At 50.4% G+C, this 27,756-nt stretch overlaps 1 protein-coding gene across 1 annotated transcript in view; it reads left to right on the plus strand.

Annotated features, from left to right (window-relative positions):
- The window catches only part of ARHGAP40 (Rho GTPase activating protein 40), a 22,564-nt gene extending 8,205 nt beyond the window's left edge, over window positions 1-14,359 (plus strand). Inside the window, 12 exon segments of the mRNA XM_089895435.1 lie at window positions 196-259; window positions 262-360; window positions 1,901-1,991; window positions 2,610-2,734; window positions 2,990-3,175; window positions 4,930-4,965; window positions 4,968-5,016; window positions 5,598-5,620; window positions 6,888-7,028; window positions 7,031-7,119; window positions 8,646-8,862; window positions 11,391-14,359. Of these exon segments, the coding sequence (XP_089751561.1) occupies window positions 196-259; window positions 262-360; window positions 1,901-1,991; window positions 2,610-2,734; window positions 2,990-3,175; window positions 4,930-4,965; window positions 4,968-5,016; window positions 5,598-5,620; window positions 6,888-7,028; window positions 7,031-7,119; window positions 8,646-8,862; window positions 11,391-12,043 (1,773 nt within the window). The 3' untranslated portion in view covers window positions 12,044-14,359.
- The last annotated feature ends 13,397 nt before the right edge of the window (window positions 14,360-27,756 follow it).

The raw sequence follows: 27,756 nt of genomic DNA on the forward strand, positions 1-27,756 counted from the left end.
AAACGGGGAATTAGAGGCTCAGAATGTGACCCCATCAGTCAGAGGTAGAGCTTGAACTTGAACCTGGGATGGAGTCCTGAGCCCCTGCTCATCTCCACTCTGCGCTTCCTCTTCCTGGTTGCCTGGGCGGATGGGGGAGCCTCAACGCACATACTGGTGCATGGCTTGAACGATTGTTTTTCCTTTTCTCCCTAGAAATTTAGGATCCCCAAGGGCAGACTTGGCCTGACTAGGGTAGGAGACTTGTCCTTACAGGATATCAGAAGGTCCCTGCCTTAGCCCTTATCGAGCTGACCACGCTCTGTGACGTCCTGGGCTTGGACCCGAAAAAGAGCAAGGCCGGCAAACAGAAGGCGACAGGTCAGCGGTCCCAGCGCATCAAAAACCCTGAGGCTAAAGTCCCAGCTTTCTCATCGAGGGAGCTGCCTGGGGAATGTTCCACCAAAACATGCTTAGCAGCGATATTTCTTATATATATATATATATATATATATATATATATATAAAATTTTGCATGTGAAAACAATTCCTGCTCGTTGTAGGACATTTAGGAAATAGAGCAAAAATACAAAAATGAAAAATGCAATTCAGATATAAGCTCTATTAACTTTCAGGGTATCATCTTCCTTTTTGTTTTTCATGTGTGTGTATAGCCTTTTTTCACTAAATATTTATTCTAGAATTATGGGCACTTCCCAGTCACTGTATCTTTCAGCTATTGTCACAGTAATGCTACATAATAAGAACCCCAAAACTCATGACTTAAAACAATTATTTACTCTGTTTGGGGGTGAACTGGGGGTCAGTTGGCTGATCTAGGCTGTTGGCAGGGTCTGGATCTGCTTCATATTTCTCTCATTCTCCTGGGACTAGAAGGCTATCTGGAGCCTGTCCTTATGGCAAGAGGGCACGAGAGGGCAAACCCTACCACACCATGCATTTTAAACCTCTGTGTGCATCACAGAATCTACTGTTCCACTGGCCAAAGCTGTCACCTGAATGACCAGCAAGGAGTGGGAAAGTACTTTCTGCTTCTTTCATGGGAAGGATTGCAAATTCACATGGCCAAGGATATGGATACAAGGAGGGCTAATGAACTTGGAACAGTATTATCATTTACCACAACTATTAAACATTCTTTGAAAACATTATTTTTAATCAGGGCACTGTTTCCCTCCTTGTGGATGTGATTTATTTAACCATTTCTTATTAGTGGACATTTATTATTTCATGATTTTCTATTATAAAACACAATCACTATGGCTGCACACACAACTTTGAATGCATCTTAGATTATTTTAGAATATACTTATTCAGTTCTTGGTATATATTAGCCTTCAATAGTGTATGAGAGTGTTCATCTCACTGCATCACTGTCAACATCACACACTGTGATTTTTTTTGTTTGCTTCTTCAAAGACAAGAGGATGGGGGATAAGAAAGGCCAGGGGTAGGGGTTTCGCAGAGAAACATGTAGGTGGTTGAAGGGAGAAGGAAGGAAATTAGAGAAGATTGGGAAGGAGGAATTTGCCCAAGAAGACTGCAAGGTAGGATGGGAAATACATTTCTTCAGAACTCAGCCTGTCCTTGCAGACCTAGACCCTCTACCCTAGGCCATTGTCACATGTCATACTCAGCACTCCCTGGGGCTGCAGCACGTTTTCCTTTGAACATCTCTTTATCCAGCTGAGATTTTCTGCTCTGTGGTGCACCTAATGTTTTCATGATCACTGAGGCCAAAGGTTCTGTTGGAGAGATGTGGAGAATTTTTAGCTCAACCATCCTCCAGAGAGCTCAGTGGGAAAGCGTCTGATTCTAGTTACCCACGAGATCTCGCAGGTTGGAGCCCAGCTGTCATTCCAGGAAGTGAAATGCCCCTTCTGCTCTTTGACTTCCGCAGAAACTTGCCTTTTCAGCGTGTCCCTCGACACCTTGCTGGAAGCTGACCGTAGATCCCTCCCCAGCACCCAGGTCCTGCTGGTCCTTCAAGCCGGAAGTTATCCCCAGATTGGGCTCATTTAGCCCATGAGAGGCTGGCTCTGGAGCCATTATTGGGAGACGTCTAGCCTGGGAGATAAGAGTGTGGACTATAGAGTCGGGAGACTTGGGTTCAAATTCGGTCTCTGACATTTGGTAGCTGAGAAACTTGGGATGAATTTTTTTTGAATTTTTAACAAAGGAGTCTTTAGTAATGTCTTAAACTTTAAAAAATTTTGCATAATCAAATAACAGAATTTAACATTCAATTGGAAGAGAGTCAAATTTTTACGGTTGACCCTTGAACAGCACGGAGGTTAGTCCACGTGTAACTTATACTCATCCTTGGGATGAATTTTTAAACCTCTATGAGCCTTTCTTTTAGTATCTGCAGAGGAAGGTTAGAATAACAGCATGCTCCTTTTATTATGGATGAAATGAGATAAATGCACGGAAAGCTCTCAGAACAATCCCTGGCTCATGGCAGCGGCCAAGAAAGCTGTTCGTCTCATTTTGAGGGAAAGCTCCTCCAAACTCTCTCTTCTTTCTGGTTTTCATGGGAGACAAACACACATGGTTGAATCCCGGTTTCCAATGGTTGCTGTTTTAAACATTGGTTTCTTTCTCCCATAGCTGCTGTCCTGTTTGGAAGAGAGAGGGCTGGACACATCGGGCATTCTCAGGGTGCCAGGGTCAAAGTTATGGTTTGGCTTCCCCACTTCGTTGAGGCTGCGTCTCCCAGCACCCTCCTCCGTGCGTTAAGCCAGGAGAGAATCCATTTCATGGTTTATCAGTGTTCTGTCTTTGGTATCTGTTTGGGTCATGGAATCCCAGGAGGGTTTGGAAGGGTGAAGTTGGCACAATACAGCAGAGGGGTTGAGAGTGCGGGCCCTGGAGTCAGACTACTCACATTTATTGAGCAAAACCCTGTGCTGAGTGACTTACACACATTAGGCCATTAGACTCACACACATCTTATCACCACTTTGTAGATGAGGAAACTGAGGCCCAGGGGAGCGGCAGAGTGACTTTCATTGGAGCCTTGAGCCAACTTCTCATCAGCGCCCCTCCTTCCTTCAGGGGCTGGAACACAAGCTGAATCACAACGACGCATCTGATTTGCTCCAAACGCCCCTCCAGGCACTGCTGGCGCTTCTGCTCACGGCGGAGTACCTCCAGGGCTTCCCTGTGCTGCCCAGCGAGCATACCCAGCCCTTCGTGTTTTGGGGGGAAGAGTGTCTGACTGACAAGGCACTGGCCTTGGCTGGAGAGGGGAAGTGGTGGGAAGACAGGACTGTCCCTGTGACCTCGAGCTGTGAGTGCGTGCACATTGGACTATGTGTGTGCATGCACGCACGTGTGTGCATGTGTATGGTGTGGATGTGTATCCATGCATGTGCTGTGTGTGTATGCACGTGTGTGTGTGTGTGTGTGTGTGTGTAGTGTGACGGGGAGGAGAGGAGGGTAAGGGTTTGCCCACCACAGTCCCTATCAGTGCCCACTGGACCGGTTTTCTTCCCTTCAAGATATCCGCGGGGTCGAGCCGTCTGTGTGCCCGTCTGCAGACCGGCATGAATCACATGGATCTCTCTCTGTTTATATCCCACATGTATAAGTTCCTGCCTGGACTTCCTCCCAATCCATAGAGAGTAAACACAGTCACTGCTGGTTTTCGCAGAAGAATAAAGCTTTCGACCTTGAGAGAAACCCAAGGATATGCTCTCTTTCCCTCTCTCTGTGATTCTCCAAAAAGCTTCAGAGCTCAGGCAGTCTGATCTCCACTCCCAAGCAGAGGGCAGGGACCCTGAGAAATCCTCTCCAACATTTGCTTCTCATATAGATGGAATCAGAGCTGATCGCTCGACAGCTTCAAACCCTCTGAAACCCACTGGGAATAAACTCTGACTCCGTACCCTTCTCATGCCCTTCTCTGTCGCCACCACCCGGCCAGGTTCTCCTGCTTCGACGTGCCCGTTTCTCTTTCCTTCTTCTGAGTGTCTGCACTTGCTGCTCTTTCTGCCTGGAAATTCACCCCTTTATTAGGCTGACTGCATCTTGGCACTCACATGTGAGCTCAATGTCAGGGCTGGAAAGAGACTGTCCTGTCCTGGCAAGCCTGCCCACCCAGGCACCACTTGTTACAATACTCTGCTTACGTTCTTCTTAGTACAAATCAGTGTTTGAAGCCACTTAGTTATTTCTTTGCTTGATATTGTCTGTCTTCTCCCCCTGAAACATACACTCCACAAACCTGCCTCTCTGTTTCCTTCACCACAATGTCCTGGGTCCTCGGACTGGAGCCTGGCACCTAAAGGATGCTTAACGATATTTGCTGAGTGAGTAAATGAATGAATGAAGGCCACACAGGATCTGAGGGACGAAACCCTAGGCACTCAGCCTCTGTGTCCCCCACACAGCTGTTCCCCGGGCTCCAGCTGGCTCACCGCTGATGGGTGTGGTCTGGCTCTGGTAAACTGTTCCTCTGAATTCTACAACTCCAGAGATCCTGACCTCAGGCGTGGGACAGCTTTTCCTTTCTAACCCTCAAAACACGAAGGTTTTCATTAAACCTTGTCTCCAGGAGCTATTCACTTCCTAGAGGTGATGGCTGGTTCCTTGCCTTTCTGACCCTGGGCCATAGGTCTGAGGCTGCACATCTGGGCATGTGTGTGTGAGTGCATGTGAATGTGTGTGTGCATGCACACATGTGTGTTACTTTTTATTCACACAGTACAGAGAGTGAAGCTCGAGACCAGCACTGGCTGGGCCTCTGTCTGAGCTACACTAGCCCGGGAAACAGTTCCAGGCCTTAGGAGGAAAGATTTCCTGGCCGTTCCTGTTCTTTCCAGCTCTAGAATCTCCCCTCCTCAAGAAGGGGCCTCCAACCCCAGGGAGGGATGGTTCCTGAACCTCTCATGGGGACGGGAGACCAAGCCCTCCCTCTTCCCACAGACATCCCGGACCTGACCCAGTGCCTGCAGTCCCTTCACTGTTCATCCAGATCCTCCCAGAACCCAGCAGAAACATCCCGAAGGAAAAGTTACCATGAGCTGCCTTCACTCTACCACCTCGGCCTACACCCAAAATAATGCCTCCAAATGTGCTCATTCATTCATTCCACAACTATGCCAGGTGCTGGGGTGCAATGGTCACCAACCATGATGGCCAAGACTTTTTTTTAAAATTAATTTATTTAATTTATTTATTTTTGGCTGCGTTGGGTCTTCGTTGCTGCGTGCGGGCTTTCTCTAGTTGCGGCGAGCGGGGACTACTCTTCGTTGCGGTGTGCAGGCTTCTCATTGTGGTGGCTTCTCTTGTTGCGGAGCACGGGCTCTAGGTGCGCAGGCTTCAGTAGTTGTGGCTCGTGGGCTCTAGAGCGCTAGCTCAGTAGTGGTGGCACACGGGGTTAGTTGCTCTGGGGCATGTGGGATCTTCCCGGACCAGGGCTCAAACCCGTGTCCCCTGCACTGGCAAGCAGATTCTTAACCACTGCGCAACCCGGGAAGTCCCGCCAAGTCTTTCCTGAGACTTTTTCCCTAAAGAAAGCAGATGGGCCTTGGAAGGGAATGGTGCTTCCCAGAGTGGGCACTGCGAACATTAGTGTTACGTGGTGTTAACAGGTGTCACTGGGAAAAGGGGCTCTGTATCCAAATAAGATGGGTAAACATTGAGTTAATGAAACAAAGTTAAGGATCATTCTTTCCTACAAGACTTCTCAAAGGCTTTGATATGCTAAGGCTTCCTGAGCCTCCAAGTGGGACTAGAGAATATAGCATTTTCCAAACTTAGTTGTTCACGGACCTCTTTTGTTGTGGAAGACATTGTATGGCACTGGTATTCTCTGGGGCACCCGTTTGGGAAACACTCTTAGGGAGTTCCCACTGTGTGTTATGAGAGTGGGTGCTCAGCACTGGGGGCTGGGGCTGGATGTAGGCTTCACTTAGCTCCCAGCACTCTCCTGGCTATCCTTGGGTCGAACTCAAGATGCACCTCTAGGGTGAGGCTGTGAGGAAACACCAGTTCTACTGGAACCCTTGTCTGGAGTAAACATAGGAGCCCCCGAGAGGTGTCTGTAACCAGGTAGTGCTGGGCTCAGGGGACCTCCTCTCCTTATGCCTTAGCTTTGGTTACAGAGACAGCCTCTTAGAATTTCTGTTCCTTTTTCAGTAAACTGAGGATAATAATAGCATCTTGTGTGATTGGGGAATTACAAGAGCTAACACATGAGGAATCATAGAGTAGAAGATGTAATACTTTTCAGTATTTGCCCTTCCTTCTTTCCATCCTTTCTGCCTTCCATCATCCATCCATCCATCCATCCATCTTTCCTTCCATTCCTTCCTCCTTCCCTTCAGCCTTACTGGCTATGTGGCCTTGGACACATTCTCCAAACCACAGTTTCCTTCTCTGCAAAATGGGTACAATAATAGAATCCACTTTATAGAGTTGTGAGGATTAAGTGAGAAGATAAAAGTATGTAAGGTGCTAACAAAGGGGCCATGAGTGCAAAGAATACTTAATACATTGTAGCTGTTTTCATCTTCCCCCTTTCTTCCCATTGTCTCTGCTTCCCTATTCTTTCCTTTGCATCCTGGGCAGATCCAGACTTCAGAAGAAGGAGCTGACGTGAGGCTCTCCAGGAAAAGACCCACTTCCTGGAGTTGTGGTCCTTTCCTGCCTGGGAGCTGTGGTCTGACCCAGATGTCTCAGTAACATCTGGGGGAGCAGGGAAGTGGGAAGGTTTGGGCCACTTTTTTGCGGAGCAGGAAACTGAGACACAGGTTGTGGGATGGGCTGATGGCAAAGCTGAAACCAGAACCCCTATTCCAGTCCCTGGCTCTTTCCAGGTGTCCCCAGGTTGTGCAGCATGACGTTCTGGGAAGGGTAGGGAGCACCAGGGGTGTGCTGAGATTTGAGGGAGGTTCTGTGTCCCACCTCCAGGCACTCCTGGAATTCTTCCCAGTGGCCCGGGGGGCCGAGCAACATGATGACGCTTTGGAGCGTTTCCACGGAGATGACCCCTCATCTCTTCCAGCACCGAGGGGGACCCCCAAACTCCCCAGGGGCAGAGAGAAGCAGCTGGCAGAGGGTACAGCTGAGGTGGTGTGGATGATAGCGCAATACCAGGATCTGCTCTGCACGGTGAGTGCTGTGGTCAACCACGAATGGAGGGGATGGCGCATCCACCCAGGTAGCAGGGACAGGCCCCGTCTTCCTCCAGGTACAGCTGTCCTGATGCCCCTGCCCTCCAGGATTGTGGGTACTGTCCTTTCAAATCCCCAGTGGTATCTCTTGCGAGACCTTTGCTGGATCCTACGTGTAGGCCAGAGTCTTCTTCCTCCCCCTGCCTTTGTATCCAAGAGGGGTCTACACTTTCTGTCTCCACTGCCACACCTCAGTCAGCCCACTGCCGTCTGATGTACCCCAGGTTATGGGTGTTCTCTGAGCCCCCGCAAAGATTCCTTCACATCAAAGCGTTAACGATGCTGAGAAAGCCCCACCCCTGAGACTCAGGAGCACAGGGGCTGCCGAAGACAGAGACCGGAGTCAGATGACCAGGACACCCCCGCCCCACCGTGAGCCTTGCCCTGAGTGACAATCCAGAGCAAGAGGGAGGGGCAAAAGTAGGGAGAGAGACCCCACTGCGGCCTACCTGTGGTCACATGCCAAGGCCCGTGGAAGTTGAGGGTGGAGCCGGAGCACAGAGAAGACCCGGCCGGCACTCCCATGACTGCAAGGTAGCACCGCCACCACTGCTTGTGAGATCACTCCACTGAGACATGCAGCCTCCTCCATCCATCTCCCCGTTCGTCCTTTCATCTAGTCACCCATCCATACACCTCGATCCATCAGTCCACCCACCCACCCATCCAGCCAGCCCTCCACGCACCCATCCATCCATCCATCCACTCACCTTTGCCCCCTCCCTTTCTCTCTCTCACCTTCCCTCTCTCCCTCTCTCCCTTCCTCCCTTCTATCCTTCCCTTCATCTCTGAAGTCATAAGATAGTTAATACCTTAATGACTTCTTGTAAAACTTTCAGGCAACACGGATGTAGATAAAGTAAAATAGGAAAATCCTCTTCCTCCCCCTCTCATATGTGTCACCTTGTTTGGGTGTCACACAGCCAGTAAACAGAGGAGCCCAGAATGGAACCCAGTCCTGTCAGAGTCCAGGGCACATGCCCTTTATTATCAGGGTCCATGGAGTCTGGATTCTCCTGATTGTCTGCTGGGTTCTGATTCGACAGAGGAGTATGGGTTGATCCAGGGGTCTTTGGGGATCTGCCAGTGAGGGCTGGCTGGGGTTCTCAAAGCCTTAGCCCACTGCAGGTGTGTTCCTTGGGGACACCCCCGCTTGGGTAAGACAATGAACACCTGTCCCACAGCAGGTGCAGTGCCCTCCAGCCTCTGTCTTGGGAGATCCCTGTCAGGAAGCCCAAGGGTGGGCTCTGCTCTCAGAGTCCCCTACTCCATGGCCCCCTTTAGGGACTAAATGGCCCCCCTCCTCCCATCAAACTAGTGCTTCAGCCCCAAGTTCAACAAATACATCTTGCCAAGCTCTGTTTGAGACGCTGGGACAGGGAAGAGGCCCCAGTGACCCTGGCGGCTCTGCTTCTCACCCCAGCAACCCGACGCCCCTGCTAAGACTTGACTCTTTCTGGCCAGGTTGCTTTCTTGGTGGCCCAGGTGTGAAAACTGAACGACAGCATTCGCCGGTGCCCCCAGCTCTGCGATGGGGGACTCAAGACCTGGCTGCGAAGGATGCACGCAGACAGGAACAAGGCGAAGGACGGCCCCGAGTTGGTAAGTGAGCCCTGCACCACCGCCCCGCCCCCACAGGTGGAAGAAGAAAGGGGCAAGGGGTGGCGGGAGGGCACCTGGTGACCGTGCCTTCGCATCTTCTGCATCAGCCGGGACTCATGACCAGGCTGCCGGGAACGGCGCTGCCGACTGTGGCCACCAGGGGGCGTCCCGGGCCCGTCTCAGCGAGAGAGGAGGCAGGGTCTCAGAAACGAGGGAGGTGACGCGGCTGAGCAAGGAGGAAATGGTGGAGCAGTGCGGGGTCTTCTGGAAGCTGTCACCGCTGCCTCATTTTTAGGCAGCACTTGTGTGCTTTGCCAAGGGTTAGGAAAGTGGGGTTTGCTTTGTGGGGTGTCGAGTGATTGGGGTGGGGAGGGGGGCAGTAGAAGAGAGGGGACTTCTAAGAATAGTGTTTCCAGGAGGAGTCCAGAACGGGGAAGTTGGCAGTGTCGCCTTGTGCATCATGTGTATTTATGTAAACCTAGATGCATGCGTCTGGAGGTGCCCTGCACGCACTCCTGTTGTGTGTGAGGGTGAACGCATGTGCACACGTGTTTCTATAGCCTGTGTTTATGTATGCACGCTTTGGGGGACATTGTGTATGTGGACATATGATCCGTGCACAAGCAGCTGGTGTGGGTGTGTTGTGTGTGTGCATACTGTATTCTGAGTGCAGGCCACCTCCCTTTACCCCTTACAGGAACCTCTCCCCTGCAGGGAACAGGGTGCTGGTGCAGGGAGAGGTCAGCCCCTCGGAGCTGAAGGCCATTGAGGGGAGTTGTGCCTGCTGTTGACCGTTCTCTTTCTGGGGTGGTCAGAGCTGGGTTCTCCAGCCTTCTCAGAGAACTTCTTGGCTCCAAATCGTAATGGTGATAGCCATGATTCATTCATTTATTCATTCATTCATTTCACAGGTATTTAATGAATGCCTATTCTAGACCAGGTACCATGTGGAATGCTAGAATCACAAGGAAAAGAACAGACAGGGGCCCTGGACCTACAAGTTCACAGCCCTGTGGAAGACATAGACATGAGTCAAATAGCCATAAAGTAAATATCAAGTTACAAGCTGTATTAGGTTGTATAAGAAATACAGGGAACAATGCGAATGTAAAACAAGGCACCTGGTATAGTGTGGGAAATGAGGTAAGGCATCTAGGCACCAAAAACTGCATGTGCAAAGGTCCTGAGTCAGTGTGGCCAAAGAGCTGGAAGAGGATCCATGGGGATGATCTGCAGCTGTCACTCCAGGATGTAAGAAACAGCTTGAACTCTCAGGAGCCTCCTTGATGGAATTGGCACAAAGGACTCTTGGACTGTTGGTCCTTAGCAAGTGTCTAGTCCAGTTCCTCCTTGTACAGATGGGAAAACTGAGGCTCAGAGAGGGAAAGGGCCTTGCCCAGAGCCACACAGCAAATTGGGGACAGACTTTGGAATTGAGCTCAGAATATCTATAATTATCATATGATACTTACATACTAATTATAATTAACATACATACTCATACAACATTCATAATCCATCTTGACTTAGAATTTGCCCCCCACTGCAGGCTCTTGTCCTCATCTGTCACTCATCCCACTACTCCCACAGCTTCCATTCTGATGCCCAGCAGGAAGGGGCCTTGTGGCAGGGGACCCATGGCTGGCCCTCCCCTAGTGCCGTCCAGCTGCCTCTTCCCTGCCTCTGGGTGCTGGGCTCCTTCCTGGGCTCCGGCTCTCTCAGGAGGGTCCGTATGTCTCATCTCCCACCTGTGACCAAAAATCAGTGAGACCGCCCCTTCCAGTCCTGGGCTCCATACGCAGTGGTTGTTCTTGCTGCCTCTAGAAGAGCCAGTGGCTTGCTTCTCTCTGTCTTACAGCAACAGGTCCATAAAGTCAGCCCACAACCTCCTCCACGGAGTCAGAGGGAATATCAGTAAGTTTCCAGTGGGGAATGAGTCTGAGCCCAGGTCACTGGGAGCTCTTTGACCTTGAGGGCTCACTGGACCCCTCTGGGGGAGGCCAGAGTCCACCCTGGGATGAATATCCCCCTCAGGCCTCTGTCTCCCGTGAAACCAAGTGGAACCCTGCTGTGAGGTCAAGGGTCAGCTTGTGCACGCCTTAGGATTCCGTCCTGGAGCTTGGAGTTTTGCCTGGAGCTGGCATCAGACACGGAGGGGGCAGACTTTTTGTTTAGTGTGACAGTTGTCAGTACCTCCAGTGAAATTGATGCTTCTGGGCCAGCCTAGCTGAAGTGGACCTCCTCCTGGGCCAGTGACCGTGGATTCCTTAAGGAATTCTGTAAACATGTGTCCAGCTCTGAGAGTCCCCAGCTTTGTGGGGACCGAGGATGGGCAGCTGTCCTCAGTTGCATTCTCTGGAGCAGTGATTCTCAAACTTGAGTGGTGCATCAGAATCACCCCGAGGGCTATTAAGACACAGGTGGCTAGGCCCTGAGAATCTGCATTTCTAACAAGTTTCCAGGTCCTGCTAACGCAAAGACCACACTTTGAGAGGCTAAGGAGCAGAGGCTAAGACAAGTCTTTGGGTGTAGTGATACTTTGAGGGAGGGTCCTCAGGCAAAGCCTTACAAGGGAGGGAGGGAAGGAGGAGAAGGGGTGATGTCCAGCCGTGGCCACAAGGGGGCTCTGGAGCACAAATTGCATCAGAGTGGCTCCCTTTGGCTGCGGGGAGGGAGGCTGGTCTTTCCTACCTCAACCTCCTTCAACCCTGCTTCCCACAGGTGAGCATCGCCTGGACCCAGATGCCCACCTTTTAGATCTGTACTGCACCAACCCCCATGGCAAGTGGGGGTCATCATACAGAACCCCACCTAAGCCCCTGGGCTCTAAGAAACAGCCTGGATGCCACATCCCTGCCCCTGCGGGCTGGGTGTACTCGGCGTGGGAGCACAGGTACTTAAGGAGAAGGTCGAGATTGTCCTCCAAGGTGACCTTCTCCTCTGAGATGCCTCTCAGAACCCACAAAGGACCCCGTAGAACCACACACATTGAGCCCTCACTCCAGGGTGGGCTCCTACACCATGCTTGCTGTATGCCAACACCTCTTGGGGACTTAGACCTGCATGGATTTTTGTCTGTGATTTCCAGCCCTGAGGAGAATAAAAAACAGCACCCCTATCAAGGGGCAAGTTTTCATTTTTTTCCAGGAAAAAATTGCTTTGAGAGTGGCCCTATGATGTATAGTGGACAGAACTGGAGAAGGAGCCAGGAGAGCTCTGTGGCCTTGGGCAAGCCTCTTGCCCTTTCTGAGCCCTTGTGAAAGATGAGAGGATTGGGCCTCGGTGAAGGGGAGCAAGCACTGTGGCCAGGGACAGCCCCAGAGGGGACTGGAAAGAGGAAAACCCTCTCCCTTCACAGTGCCCATATTTTAAATATTGCTTTGGACAATCATGTCATTTTGTAAAATGGTATTTAAGTTCTGTTTGAACATTAAGGGCATAAGTTAAATGTCACTTTTACTTCATTCAAGTTTTTTTCTCCCCAGTCTAGCTCTCAGTGGGTGTTGTCCTTCCAGTGAGCTAACATGGGAGCTTGGTGATGAGGACGTCTTGCTGTGTTTCTCAACATGGTCTGTTCACACCTTGAACCTGCAGCCACCCAGAAGGGCCAGGAAGAGAATCAGAGGGGGAGGGTTGGAGTCATGACGACAGTTGTTGAAGAGCAGGGGGCTGCAGGGGGAGCTTCTCTGGGATCCTGTCCCACCCCTCTCCTATGGTCCCAGGTCTCTTCCTCCTCTTTCCGCTACCCTGGGTCTGTCTCCTTGGGACAGGTGAAGCCTCATTCATTCAACAATGAATTTATTAAGCCCTTCATATATGCCAAGAGCTTTATAAGTTTCATTTTCACAGTAATCCAGGTCTTCATTTGTGTTCCCCCAGAAGCAGACCCCAAAATAATGATTCAAGGGCAAAGAGTGATCCCAGGAAACCCAAGGGAGTGGGAAGTTAAGAAGGGGAGGCAGCCCATAAAAGGATGCATCATCAAGCAAGTTACCACTGTGGGCACCAGAGCTTAATTCTCCTGGAGAACTCTGAGAAACAATGGAGAAGATACTCATCAATTATCCACACCCAGAGGGCAAGGGAGCTGGGTATTTATTCATCAGCTCCCGTGAGTGATTGGCTGAGGGCTCCTCCTGACAAGCGTGGGCATTTTGTTCCCTGGCACTTCCAGCCAGCATGAGCACAGGCGTAGTTTGCTCCGGTAGCCAGAGATAGCCCTCAGGTAAAGGCATGTAGATGCTGGCAATTAGAAGTTAACCACTGGACACTGAAATGGTAGGTGATGAAAGGGTATCGCTGGTGCATTGATAGTACCTGCTTGACCCTGTAAGGTGATGACGATGATGGTGATGCTAATGGGTGTGATGGTGATGATGGTGATGCTGGTGATGTTGATGATACCAAGAGTTTTATAAACTTAATCTTCACCATAATCCAGTGTTTTAGTTTGAGTGAGGATGTGATGACGGCAGCTAATGGTCACTAAGCACTAAGTACGTACCAGGTGCTTTACATATGTTAACTCCTTTAATCCTCACAACAGTCTTCTGAAACACGATATTATTATGGCCAATAAATGACAGGATTCAAAACCAATGCAGGTTAGTCTGGTGTCAAGATGCGAGCTCTTAACTATTTTAGACTACAAATCCACACTATGTTGCCTTAAATATCTATATTTTAAACTAGTTTCATGATAATCACTTTGTCAGTCTCCGCTTCTCTCTCCCCACCTCCCACAATGCAAACACCCTCAGAAGCAGAAAGAGGGAACCAAGAAAACTTAGTGAGGAGGGGTCGACATTAATCCTAGAACTGCCTGGCAGGGCATTTGGAGATTGTAGCAGGTTACGAGCCTTTAAGTGGTCTCAGTTTCCCCAGCAGCCACATCCGAAGATCATAGAATGGATGAAGCATGAGTTTAGCCCAGCAGTAGCCCCAGAATCCTGTGAAATAGGTATTACCATGGTCCCATTTTACATATGAAGGAACTGAAGTTCAGAGACGCTAAACTATGTGTCTAAAGTCACACTGAGAGTGAGAATCTTGGATGCCCGATTCCAAATCCATTGCTCTTTCAGCCACACCACAAGTGCCTGAAGCAGGAACAGGACCTGGTAGGTGCTAGTGGGAGAGGACAGTCAGGAGCAGACACAGGGAGATTGGGCACATTTTCCATGTGGGGCTCAGCTAGAGTTGCTGCTTCTGTTCCTCAATTCCTCCCTGCCCGCTGCAAACCACCTCCAAGCCCTGTTGGATCTCCCACCAAAATGTACCCCAATCCCCCCCTACTTCACTCCTTTGCTCCTACTATCATCCTAGTCCAAGCCTCTGTCATCTACATGCCTTTGATGATGGTGATGGTGATGGTGATGGTGGTGATGGTGGTGGTGATGATGGTGGTGGTGATGGTGGTGGTGATGATGATGGTGGTGATGGTGGTGACGATGGTGGTGGTGATGGTGGTGATGGTGGTGACGATGGTGGTGATGGTGGTGATGGTGGTGGTGATGATGGTGGTGGTGGTGATGGTGGTGATGGTGGTGGTGATGATGGTGGTGGTGATGGTGGTGATGATGGTGGAGGTGATGGTGGTGATGGTGGTGACGATGGTGGTGGTGATGATGATGGTGATGGTGATGGTGGTGATGGTGGTGATGATGGTGGTGATGATGGTGGTGGTGATGGTGGTGAAGGTGGTGACGATGGTGGTGATGGTGGTGATGATGGTGGTGATGATGGTGGTGGTGGTGATGGTGGTGACGATGGTGGTGATGGTGGTGATGATGGTGGTGGTGGTGATGGTGGTGATGGTGGTGGTGATGATGGTGGCGATGGTGGTGGTGATGATGGTGGAGGTGATGGTGGTGGTGGTGATGGTGGTGACGATGGTGGTGGTGATGATGGTGGTGGTGATGGTGGTGGTGATGATGGTGGTGGTGGTGATGGTGGTGATGGTGGTGGTGATGATGGTGGCGATGGTGGTGGTGATGATGGTGGAGGTGATGGTGGTGGTGGTGATGGTGGTGACGATGGTGGTGGTGATGATGGTGGTGGTGATGGTGGTGGTGATGGTGGTGGTGGTGATGGTGGTGATGGTGATGATGGTGATGGTGGTGATGGTGATGGTGATGGTGGTGATGGTGGTGGTGATGATCGTGGTGGTGATGGTGGTGATGGTGGTGGTGATGATGGTGGTGGTGATGGTGGTGATGATGGTGGAGGTGATGGTGGTGGTGGTGATGGTGGTGACGATGGTGGTGGTGATGATGGTGGTGGCGATGGTGGTGGTGATGATGGTGGTGGTGATGGTGGTGATGATGGTGGTGGTGATGGTGGTGATGGTGGTGATGATGGTGGTGGTGATGGTGGTGATGATGGTGGAGGTGATGGTGGTGGTGGTGATGGTGGTGACGATGGTGGTGGTGATGGTGGTGATGGTGGTGACGATGGTGGTGATGGTGGTGATGATGGTGGTGATGATGGTGGTGGTGGTGATGGTGGTGATGGTGATGATGGTGATGGTGGTGATGGTGATGGTGATGGTGGTGATGGTGGTGGTGATGCGTGGTGGTGATGGTGGTGATGGTGGTGGTGATGATGGTGGTGGTGATGGTGGTGATGATGGTGGAGGTGATGGTGGTGGTGGTGATGGTGGTGACGATGGTGGTGGTGATGATGGTGGTGGTGATGGTGGTGGTGATGATGGTGGTGGTGATGGTGGTGATGATGGTGGTGGTGATGGTGGTGATGGTGGTGACGATGGTGGTGATGGTGGTGATGATGGTGGTGATGATGGTGGTGGTGGTGATGGTGGTGACGATGGTGGTGATGGTGATGATGGTGATGGTGGTGATGGTGATGGTGGTGGTGATGTTGATGGCAGTGGTGGTGGTAGTGGTGATGGTACAAAGTCTCAGTGGCTTCCATGCCTTTTAACTACTCTCTCTCCTTGCCCTCCTATCTATCCTCTGTATAGCAGCCATAGTGACCCTTGTAAAATAAAAATTCAATTCTACTAAAAGCCCTCTTACTGAAAACCTTCCAGAGGGATCCCACACCACTTAAAGTAGTATCCCAACTCCTTACCCTGGCCTATGAGGTCCATCCATTTTCTCTGATGACACTTCACCCACCCTGCCTGTCACTTTGCAGAGCCAGCCACATGAGCCTCCTTTCCATTCCTCAGACATACCAGGTTCATTCCTGCTTTTGGGCATCTGCACGTGCTGTTCTCTCTGCCCAGAACATTCTCCCCTCAGCTACTCTCACAGCCAGCTTCTTTCACCTCCTGGTCTCAGCTCACAGGTCCCTTCCTTCCAGAGGCCTTCTCTGACCATCCCCTTTGAACTGTTTGAAGTTGCTTCCTCTCTTCCTCTCTCTCTCTCTCTCTCATCACCTTAATTAATTTTCTTTCTAGAATTTATCATTACCTGAAATTATCACATTTAATTAGTTTTTCCCCATCTGTGACCCTGACTAATATGTAACCCCGGGCTTCCCTGGTGGCGCAGTGGTTGGGAGTCCGCCTGCCGATGCGGGGGACGCGGGTTTGTGTCCCGGTCCAGGAGGATCCCACATGTCGCGGAGCAGCTGGGCCCGTGAGCCATGGCCGCTGGGCCTGCATGTCCGGAGCCTGTGCTCCACGGCGGGAGGGGCCACAGCAGTGAGAGGCCCATGTACCGCAAAAAAAAAACCCAAAAATGTAACCCCATGAAAGCAGAGACCATGTGGGACTTTGCTCACCTTTGTGGATATAATGGTGCATAGTAGGTGCTCAGTAAAAATCCACTGGCTGAATGAACAGATGCATGAATCCCTCTCTGCTCCTCTATTTCCTCCAGAAACTGTTGTCCTCACTACCTGACTTAACTCTACCTCCCTGGTTTGATGTGTGAAAATGAGGAAATGACCTATAGCAAGTGCTCATTCAGGGTTGTCATTATTATTATTAATTATCAACAAGAGCCAGGCAGCCTGAAATGGTGAGTGATGATATTATCTCCCCCATGGTTCTCAGCACCTGCTCTGGTCCCATGGCATGCCTCACCCCCTCATTAACAGGGCTGGGATCCCAGGGAGCTGTGTGGTTGGAGGGATAATCCTTTAACCTTAGCAGGAGGAGGGGCATGTGCTTCGGTGGGTGCCGGGAGCCCAGGTCTGGCTGTGTTAACTTTGTACTCAGAGAGGGCCACCAGCCATCAGTGGAGGAGCCCAGTTTAATCACATGTTAGTTTCCCTATTCATCTTCAGCGCTATCCAAGCGCTCACCTTTTCCCACCCTGTGGCATCATGGTGACTGATGATCTCACACCAGCCCTGCTGCTGGGTTAGCACAGCTCACAGCGGGTGCCCAGCTTCTGCAGGCTCTTTGCTGGCTGGACTTGGGCCGAGGTCATGTTTCTTTTAAGGCGCCTTGTTATGGACTGAATTCCATCCCCCACCCAAACTCATATGTTGAAGCCATAACCCCCCAAGGTGACTGTATTTGAAGATCCGGTTTTAAGGAGGTAACTAAGGTTAACCGAGGTCAGAACCCTAACCCTGATCCCATAGGACTGGTGTCCTTATAAGAAGATGAGACACTAACATTCTCTCTATATCTGTGGGCACACAGAGGAAAGGCCATGTGAGGACACAGTGAGGAGGCAGCTTTCTGCAAGCCAGGAAGAGAGTTCTCACCAGAAACCAAATTTTCTAGCACCTTGATATTGGACTTCTAGTTCCCAGAGCTGTGAGAAAATAAATGTCTGTTGTTTAAGCCCCCAGCCTGTGGTATTTTGTTATGGCAGCACAAACAGACTAAAACAAGCCCTTGCAGCATCCAGTTTCTGAGAGGGAGGAGGGTGGGATTTGGAAAGACGCCCTCCAGTGGGAGCATTTCCTTTGGCAAATGGTGAAAATGACCCCTGAGCAGAGGAAATGTCTCACCTGGCATTCAGGTGAGTGCTTCCCCGGGAGGGGCAGTGCTTACAGGGTGTCACCCCGGGCTGGCTGGTAGATGGGGCTCCAATCCAGCTCCACGGGGCTGCAGGTAACTTGCCCAAGAGAAAGATTCATCTGCTGTTTCTACACCACAGAGGGTGGGGAGGATGAAATGAGGGAGTCTGCAGTCACTCGCCAATGACATTCAATGCCAGCTAGAGCGCAGCGCTGGGTTAGGCTGGGGCGAGAGTAATAAACCATCAGGGAGGGTCCCAGGGCTCAGGGAACTCACAGACTACTGAGAAACACACACTAACTTAGAAACAAAATGATCTCACATCATGATAAAATTCAGAGAAAATGAAGCAGAGAGAGAGAGATGGGGGAGGAGGAGAGAGAGAGAATGCAGGGGGTGGGAACGTGGGCGGATCTTTGTTTCGAGTGGACAGAAAAGGGTCTTAGATTTGGGGCCCCTAGGAGCAGACTCTGAGCCAAGTATTTGGGAGGTGGTCTCAGGAAGACCCAGTGAGAGTAGAGACGTGAGATGGGGAAGGGCTGGAGCCGGTGAAGGGTGCATCAGTGAGCGCGTCAGAGCCGTGGGCAGCTGGGGCTCAGTGCTGCATGGATTTCTGGGAAAATGTGTAGTTATGCCTCTAATGCAGGCCAACCCAGGAGTACAGAAGATGGGGCATTATCCACCAACTCGCCCTTGATGGGTTGAGTGCCATCCCAGGAGTGTTAACTCCTTGCCTGGTCCACCAGTACTACAGGCACACAGGCTGGGCACCTTCCTGTACCAGAGAAAGATCTTGCGCAGAGAGGCCGGGGTGCTTGCAATCGGAAGCCATGGTGGTGCGTGCCAAGGGGCGTGCGTGGAGACAATGTGCACGGAGTGTCTGCTACCGAACACCTCTCTGAGGAGGTGACAATGGAACTGACACCGAAATGAGGAGAAGGGGCCAGCCATCAGAAGAGCTGGGAGAAGAGGTTTGCAGATAGAGGGAACAGAAACGACTCAGCCACGGCCCGTAGTTGCTGGAGCGCCAGGGCAGAGAGGTTGTCTGGGGCAGCTGGGCTAAGGGATGGATCAGGCCCCCTCCCTGAGATTCCCCAACCCCTCCCCAACCCCTTCACCCAGGCCCCTCCCCCTCTTTGTCCTCACCTACAGCAGAGTCACTCCACACCTGTCCCCTTGCACCTCTGCTCCCCATGTTGGCACCACATTTTCTGAACTCACTCTGTCTTCTCTGGCCTCAGAGCCTTAGCTTGTGCTTTTCCCTCTTCTGAGAATGCACTTCCACCCCATTTCTGCCTGCTGAAAATTTCCAACATGCAATCAGCAAAAATTTCTACTGAGAGACAGGCACTGGAGATGGAGCGTTGAATAATCAACACAGACCTTCCTTTCAGAGTTTACCGTCTAGTGAAGGAACAATGATGTTAAAATAACTCAGCCCACAAATTGCTATTTGTTACTTACCATTGTATTGCTAATTACAGTCGTGGGGAGTGAAAGGAAAGAGAGGGGAAGTGGACTAGGTCTGAAGTTTCCCAGGAGGCTGAAAGCTGAACAGGTGAGAGGTGGAAGGGCTCCCTGGGCAGGAGGGGGTGTGTTAGCCGCTGAGCGGATGAACTTAGCGTGGAGGAAACACTGAAAGGCTGACGTGGCTGGAGTTGAGAGAGGGCAAGGGGGCAGTGGGCAGACTGGGCAGGGATGGGAAATGGATCCAAAGAAGTTTGGGAAGACTGGAAGGGTTTAAATCTACCAAACCACCGGCCTGGGAATTCTGAGACTGCCCCCAGGTTGGCTTTTAGCAAAACTAAATATGGCCCCAAACGCCCCGGCATGGGACTGTCTGTTGGTCTGCTCTGGGGTCTGGTTGGTGTCCCTCACTGCCCCAGGCCCTCCCAAGGGGTCTCATATATTCTTCGAGGCCTTCATTCAAGTCCCTCCTCTCGGAGAAGGCTTCTAAACTTGAAATCAGAAGAGATCTCGCCTCCCACGTCCTCCCCGCACTTGGCCCTTGGCTCTCAGGGGCCCTGGTGTGAAGGTGAACATTCCTCTGGCTGCCGCTGGGGGAAGGGCAGCCCAGGCTCTTCGGGGATGAGGACGGGAGGGTGCTGCCTGGTACCTGGCTGTGGGCAGGTGACTCTCCCCCTGCACGTCCCGGGATCCACAGCCCTGCCTGCCCCTCATGCCTGGATTCTGTAGGATACGTGCAATTGTGATCTATAAGGGACCTCATCCATAGACTGCGGGTGGCGGGGAGGAGTGGTCTCCTGTCCTGATTTTCAGGTCTTGGTGGGGAACAAGCCAAGATCCACTGCTGTGCTTTGCAAGTCTCTGGAACCAGGGCTAGGGTGGTAGAAACGAAAAACGACTCCTGGCAAACCCATCCTGCTGCCTCCTGCCCCCTCCGCGGGCTGCTCAGAGGGTGGGAGATGCCTTCTATTGAGAACCCCTCTTTCCACACCAGCCACTTTGCGTTCTGGGAGAGGGGAAGGGGAGCCACTTTCATTGTCCCTGAACGTTGGCTGGCAGGAGGCCCAGGGAGGGAGCTCCTCAATAGGGAATCTGCAGCTGCCTGTCTTTAAGGTAAAATTACCGTAATTACTCCAATTACCAAATCCATCAAGAGCTTTGCACTGAGGAGGCTCTGAGGAGTGTGAGTCATGGGGTTGGAGGCACAAAGTGTAGGGGGGGCAGCAGTTGATGTTAGACCAGGCTCTTGGTTGGGGTGGGGGTGGGGAAATGCAGAGAAATCATGATTAGCCAAGACCCTGCTTTGCTGCCTCAGTGAGATTTTTCTCTTATATTGGAAAGAAAATTTTTTTTAAAACCCTCTCTCTGGCTTCTCCTTTCACAGAACCCTGCACCCCGTGGCCAACTGACTTTGTTTGTCTTTACCTCCTATGAGAGTTAAAAGAAACAAAACAAAATAAAACAAAAAAAAAGCAGCTGGCATCTCATACGCTCTTGCTGTGGGCCAAGCCCTGTGCAAAGAGCTTTTCAACTTTCATCCCTTCCAACCTCATGGAGCAGGTTTACTCCAGTTTTACAGATGTGGGCGTTGTGCCTTTCCTCTTGGCTTAGATGCTCCAGACACCAGACCCTGGGCATGGTTTGCTTCTGTGCGCCTCAGCCCTGTAGCACCTGGTAAATCTGCTCTTGGCACATAAGAGATATTTGGTGAAGGAAATGGAGTATGAGGCTGGCAGGTTGGGTGGGTTACTGGGAAAATCACCTTACTGGTCAGGCCCCCTTAAACCACCCCACCTCCTCCCTCCCTTCTCCATCCAGCTTACAGCCTGGACTTTGGGGCCTGGAGCTCCTGGTAGGGCTCACTCAGCCTGGAAGACGACCATGACCCCTGGGCCCACCCACTTAGACAGAAGGGTCACCCTAATCACCCATGAAGATGATTTCAATGCTGTGGAGTTGTGTGTATTTTACCACTACTCAAAATGTATACATAACATAAAATCTACCATTTTAACCATTTTTAGGTGTGCAGTTCAGTGACATTGAGTACATTCACATTGTTGTACAACCATCGCCACCATGCACCTTCAGAATGTTTTCATCTTCCCACACAGAAACTCCGTACCCATTAAATAGTAACTCCCCACTCCCCTCTCCCTCCAGCCTCTACCAGTAACCACCGTTCTATTTTCCATCTCTATGAATTTGACTCCTCTAGGTACCTCGTGTAAGTGGAATCATACAATATTTGTTCTTCTGTGTCTGGCTTATTTCACTTAGCAGGATGTCTTCAAGGTTCATCCATGTTGTAGCATGTGTCAGAATTTCATTCCTTTTAGAGGCTGAATAATGTTCCCTGGTATGTATAGACCACATTTTGTTTATTTGTTCGTCCATTGATGGACATTTGGTTGTTTCCGTCTTTCGGTTATTGTGAATAGTGCTGCAATGAACGGGGGGGAAAAGTATCTGTTTGAGTCCCTGCTTTCAATTCTTTTGGGTATAGACCCAGAAGTGGAATTGCTGGATCATACAGTTATTCTATGTTTAATTTTTTAAGAAACCATCATACTGGTATATATGTATTTTACCACAATTTAAAAATACCCCCCAAAATGATGTTAACTGTTACATGATTTTTTCCCCCACACGCTGAGTAAAATGGACATTCCAAGAAGGGGCACCCTCTGGTACTCTGCCGGACTACTCATATACCCCTTTGAAAAGCACGGCTATCGTTCATTCATTTGTTTACTAATTCTGCAAATATTGTCTGGATACCCTGTGTCAGGGACCCTACTAGATTCCAGGGATATAATGATGAGGAAACTGGACACAATCCCAGACTCCAGGGCTTACAGCCTGGAGGGGAGGCAGGCCTCAGAGGCATCAAAGGCCCAGAGCCATTCTCAGAGCCCAGACCTAGAGGCAGTGTCTCAGCCCGCAGCAGGGATGCTGCTTGGTGGGCTGGCCCAGACCCTGGTGTCCCTTCTTTTCCCTAGGTCTCAGGTTTCTCATTTGTGAAATGGGGATGATCAGTTCCCCCTCCCCACTTTATTGGCGTGGCAAGATGGGACTCTCTTCCTCTCATTTTCCTTCCCCATGTGTGAGATCGGTAAGAGAATTAGCATGCCCATTTTACTGACAAGCAGACTGAGGTTTAGTGAGGCACAGCCAGTCCCGTGCCAGCCCTACTGAGTTCTCAGCAGGGTCTTTCACTGGACAGTCTCCCTCTGTGGATCTTCTCTCCAGTCCCCAGTCTTCCTCAGCCTGTGGGGCACTGACCACTCCTCCAGCTGGGCTCCTGCTGAAGGTGTCTGAGGGCAAAGACACTGGGGCTTCGCAGGAACCTCCCAGGGCATCTCCCCCTGACTTGCTTCCTTCTACCTGACATGGACCACTGGGCTCCAGCTGAGGCATCAGTTCCCACAGTTCTGGAAGTTGGAAGTCCAAGATCAAGATGAGGCAGGTTTGGTTCCTCCTGAGGTCTGTCTCCTTGCCTTGCAGATGGCTGCCTTTTTGCTGCATCCTCACATGGCCTTTCCTCTGTGTGTGTGCATCCCTGGTGTCTCTTCCTCTTCTTACAAGGACCTCAGACTTTTATGACCTAACTTAACCTTAATTACCCCCTTAGCGGCCCTATCTCCAAATCCAATCACATTGGGGGGTAGGGTTTCAACCTCTGAAATTTGGGGGCGATGCTTGTGGACACAATTCAATCCATAACAACTACTCAGAAACTAAAAGGAGGAAATTAATGATAAATAAGAGAAGCCAGACACAAAATGTATACACTGTGTGATTCCCATGATAGGAAATGCTAGAAAGGTCAAAACAAGTCTATAGTCATGGAAAGCACATCTCTGGCAGCTGGGGCTGGAGGGATGGGTGGGAGAGTCCGTGGGGGGCTTGACTGCAAAGGAGCAAGAGGGAACTTTCTGGGGTGATGAAAATGTTGCATCTTGATTGGGGTGGTGGCTGTCTGGATGTATACATTTGCCCAAACTCACTGAACTGTACACTGAAAATGGGTGCGTTTTATTCTATGTACAATTATGCCTCAATAAAACAACAAATTAAAAACCCTACCTCAAAGGGTTAAAAATAAGGTTCAAGTTAGGTGGTTGTTCAGAGTAGGGGAGCTAACTGCCTGCAAAATGCTTAGCTAGGAGTCTGGCACAGAGTAAGTAAATGGTAGCCATGGTAACCGGAAAACAAAACTTTTGCTTGTAAGTGGGGCAAGAGAGAGAAATAAACACAGAGGGCACACGTGGGAGGGGAAGGGGAGGGGGATGAGGGGAGAGGAAGAGCAGACAAGCAGGGGCTGTGAACTTGGTTCCCTGGGATCATTGCTCCCTGCTGACCCAGGGGAGGAGCCCCCATCACCTGTCAGCATCTTCTGGGCCCCTGGGACCGGCCACCCACAACTCAGCCCCTGCTCTGTCCCCAGCCTGCTTTTCTTCATTCACTCATTCATTCCTCCTCTGAACATACACACTGGACCACTACCCAGTACATCAAAAGGCATCAATACCTGCTTGTATTTACTGAGTGCGCTTTGGGTGCGGGACACTGCTCAGCGCTGGACGTTTTATGTTGAACCAAATGAAAGAGCAGATGTTTGACAGGTTTTCACTCGCAGAAACGGCAGCTTACTGTGCTTCAACCAGATACATGAGCGCGTTCCATCCTCTGTAGAGGAGATACTGTAATTCTCCCCTTTGCGCCTGAGAAGAGTGATGTTTGGGAAGGTGAAGTGGCTGGCCCGAGGTCCCACAGCTATGAGTGACTGGATTTGAATGCAGGTCTGACTCTGAAATCCTTATGTTACATGTTCCTTGCCCTTAAAGAGCCAGTCTAGTGGGGAGATGAACACATTAAGTATGTCTCCCTGGGTCTGCCCCCTGTGGATCTCCCCTGAGTCCCCAGACAGGCTGCCCTCTGCTCTTTAGACTCTGGATATGACAGTCCTTGGTCTTCTGAGGATGCCAAGGCCCTACCACGCCTGACCGTGGCTCCCTTGCCCACCAGGACATCCTACCCCAGCCTGGCCTGCCTCCTTAGGCCTTGGGGGGCTCGTTGTACGGGCAGAGCTGGCTGGGCCCCGGCTGTGTCAGTGTATGTGCTCTTCTGCTGCCCCAGGATTTGGCCTCATTCTGCCCATCTTATCCTCACTCTGGGCCAGCCCCTCACCAGCCTTGCCCTCTTTCCAGCCTCCCTCTGAGTTTCTATTTGTCTTTAATTCACAGCTCATTAGCAGATGAAAGAAGTAGAGATACCCTGTGTCCGAGAGTCCCTCAGGCAGCCCCCACCCCCACCCCCACCTCATACTCTGTGATGTGCCGTCCTTGGCACGAGGCAAGGGACTCTCCCTTGGTTGCTCTTTGTGAAGAAAGAGAGAGGCCGGGACCTGGCTCCGGACTCCCCCATCCATAGCTGGGCCAGGCACTGAGCTGGCGGGGGCTGAGGCTGAGGCGCTGGGAAGCAGCATCAACCCCCTCCTCCAGAGCCTGAGCAGGACAAGGACAGTTAATTCCTCTGGTGTTATCAGCTGGGCACAGGCGCTGGTTGCATAGCAACCCAGATTGCTCTCTGTCTCCAGTGCTCAAAAAGAAAAAAAAAATCAGCATTTTCTCCAATTCCACATCAGTGAGATGGAAACGGACCCGGGGCAGCTCTGACTCCCTGCCCCCAAGTGTGACTAATTTCCAGGGAGCTTCTACCCAAGGGGTTCCCACTCTTAAGGCCTGCACCTCCCTCTTGCCTCGCACATACCAGGTTGGGTGTAGGAATCCACCAATCACAGCAGCATGCAGCTGGGCCAGGATCTGAGTCTGGGTTTGTGCAGGGGAATGCTGGGCAGGTCGGGGATCTGGGTGATAGGGTGTGAACTGTGGGAGCCCCGGCCAGTGCTGGCAATGGCATTGATTTCTTCATTCATGAAGAAATATTTATTGAGCACATACCAGATGCCATAACCCTAAACTCCCCAGATTTGGTGGCTGCAAATTCTTTGCCACCCCTCTCATGGACAAGTATAGTCTATTTCCCCTCCTCTTAAATCAGGGCTGGCTCTGTGGCCTGTTTGACCGGTAGAATGAGACAGTAGTGACACTGTGTAACTCTGAAACTGGGTCCTAGGAGATCAGCAGCTTCTGCCTTTGTCACTTGAAATACTTCTTCCTGGAACCCAGCCACAATGATGCTAGGAAGCTCAAGCAGCCATGTGGAAAGGCCCTCCTGAAATCTGTATCATTTGCCATATGAGAAGTCACATGATGGCGTGTGAAGCAGAAAAATCATCCAGTTGAAACCTACCAAATCCTTGACCCACAGAATCACAAGCAAATAAAATTATTCTTGCTTTAAGCTAGTAAGTTTTTTTTAATTAATTTTTATTTTATATTGGGGTGTAGTTGATTTACAGTGTTGGGTTAATTTCAGGTGTACAGAAAAGTGATTCAGTTATACATATACATATATCCATTCTTTTTCAGATTCTTTTCCCATATAGGTTATTACAGAATACTGAGTAGAGTTCCCTGTGCTATACATAGGTCCTATCTATTGTTGATTATCTATCTTATATATAGTAGTGTGTATCTGTTAATCCCAATCTCGTAATTTATCCCTCCCCCCTACTTTTCCCCTTTGGTAACCATAAGTTTGTTTTTGAAGTCTGTGAGTCTGTTTCTGTTCTGTAAAGAAGTTCATTTGTATCATCTTTTTAGATTCCGCATATAAGTGATGTCATCTGATATTTGTCTTTGTCTGATTTACTTCACTTAGTATGATTATCTCTAGGTCCATCCACGTTGCTGCAAATGGCATTATTTCATTCTTTTTTATGGCTGAGTAATATTCCATTGTATATATGTACCACATCTTCTGTCGATAGACATCTAGGTTGCTTCCATGTCTTGGCTACTGTAAATAGTGCTGCAGTGAACATTGGGGAGCACGTATCTTTTCAAAGTATGGTTTTCTCTGAAAGCTAGTACATTTTGGAGCAGCTTGTTAGGCAATAATAACCGAGACACCAGGAAAACTTACTTTTTTCATTCATAGATTCCTAGATATCAACAACATGGCTTAGGTACCTGATGTTTCTGGGCCCTGTGCTAAGCTCCAAAGCAAAATGTCACCCAAGAGAGCTGAAGTCTAAAATGCTGGAGGGCTGAGGGGTATCAAGAGTTGGCAGAGACACAAGAGAATAGAACCAGGAGCTGAGACAGAAGCAGGTAATGAATAGAGGTCATCTGTAATTAGAGGGGTCAAAAAAGGAGGTGAGGAAGGCAATCTCAGTTCCTGACCAGACCACATAGTTTTAAATTTGGGTACCAGCTCTGCTTATTTGGAAATGGGTGTCTGCACCATATTGGGAAACATTCTGAAGCTAAGTCAGTTCCAGAGAGCTGTGATTGATTAGTGATGTCTGCAGTGGGTAGGCAAGGAGAGTAGAGACATATGTGTCATACATGTGCCTCTTGAGCCCACACTGTCTGCTGGCCTCAGTGACTAACTCTACTTGGCCTGCTTGGGTGTGGAGAGAGGCTGGAAAACAGGGTGTTCAGGCAGGTTTCAGGAGGGCTGGAGCAGAGAGGACCCCACGTGTGCACTCATACTTTGAGACCCGGAGTTGCAGAGCTCCACATAAACTAGCAGGGCAGCTTCAGAGGGTTCATTTTAGCTTAGTTTTTGTTTTGTTTTGTTCATGTCTTGTATTCAATTCATTTCAAAATTCCATTGTCTCATTCTGTGAGGTTGGGTCAGATTTTCTTGACCCCTACCACACATCAAAACCACTGATTGGGACTTCCCTGGCAGTCCAGTGGTTAAGACTCCACGCTTCCAACGCAGGGGGCGTGGGTTTTATCCCTGTCAGGGAATTGAGATCCCACATGCCACGCAGCCAAAAGATTAAAAAACAAAACAAAACAAAAAGCCGCTGATCATGGCCAACAGGCATGGGGTGGGTCAAAGTTGTGGTGTGTAGAGGGTGTGGGATGGAATGGGAGGAGATGTGGCTGGAGACCTGGGTTCTCAAAGTGTGATCCACTGACCAGCAGCATCGGCAGCCTGGGAACTTGGAAATGCAAATTCTTAGGCCTTTCCCCAAACCTACTAAATCAGAAACTCTGGGGCTGGGGCCAGAGGCTGTTTTAACAAGTCCTTCAGATGGTTCTGGTGCACGCTTACATTTGAGAAGCCCTGGGTTAGGAAGAGCAGAGAGAAGAGCCATGGAGGGTCTTCTGTGTGACATGGAGGGATTCCGGGTGGTTTGCAGGTCTAAGACTACCCCCTTGCTGCCTCCAGAGTTTTCCTCCTTCTTGGAGACCCCTTGACAAGAGCTCAGTGGAAGAAGCAATTTCCTCACTCTCTTTTGGCAGCCCCTGTCCTTGTCTCTCTCTCCCACTCGAGGGACACTTTTGCCATGTATTCCAGCATCAGTCACAGTGACGTCATCACGGGTAACTGTGGGTAATTCCCTTACTCTGATATGTTCATGATGTGTGCAAGTATCGTATCAACCACTCCTACAGTTCAGTCCTCGAGCCCTGA

The sequence above is a fragment of the Delphinapterus leucas genome, chromosome 15 (genome assembly GCF_059928025.1).
Source record: "Delphinapterus leucas isolate spDelLeu-1000000601 "Yukka" chromosome 15, BTC_Dleu_Yukka2, whole genome shotgun sequence".
NCBI classification, from domain to species: Eukaryota; Metazoa; Chordata; class Mammalia; order Artiodactyla; family Monodontidae; genus Delphinapterus; species Delphinapterus leucas.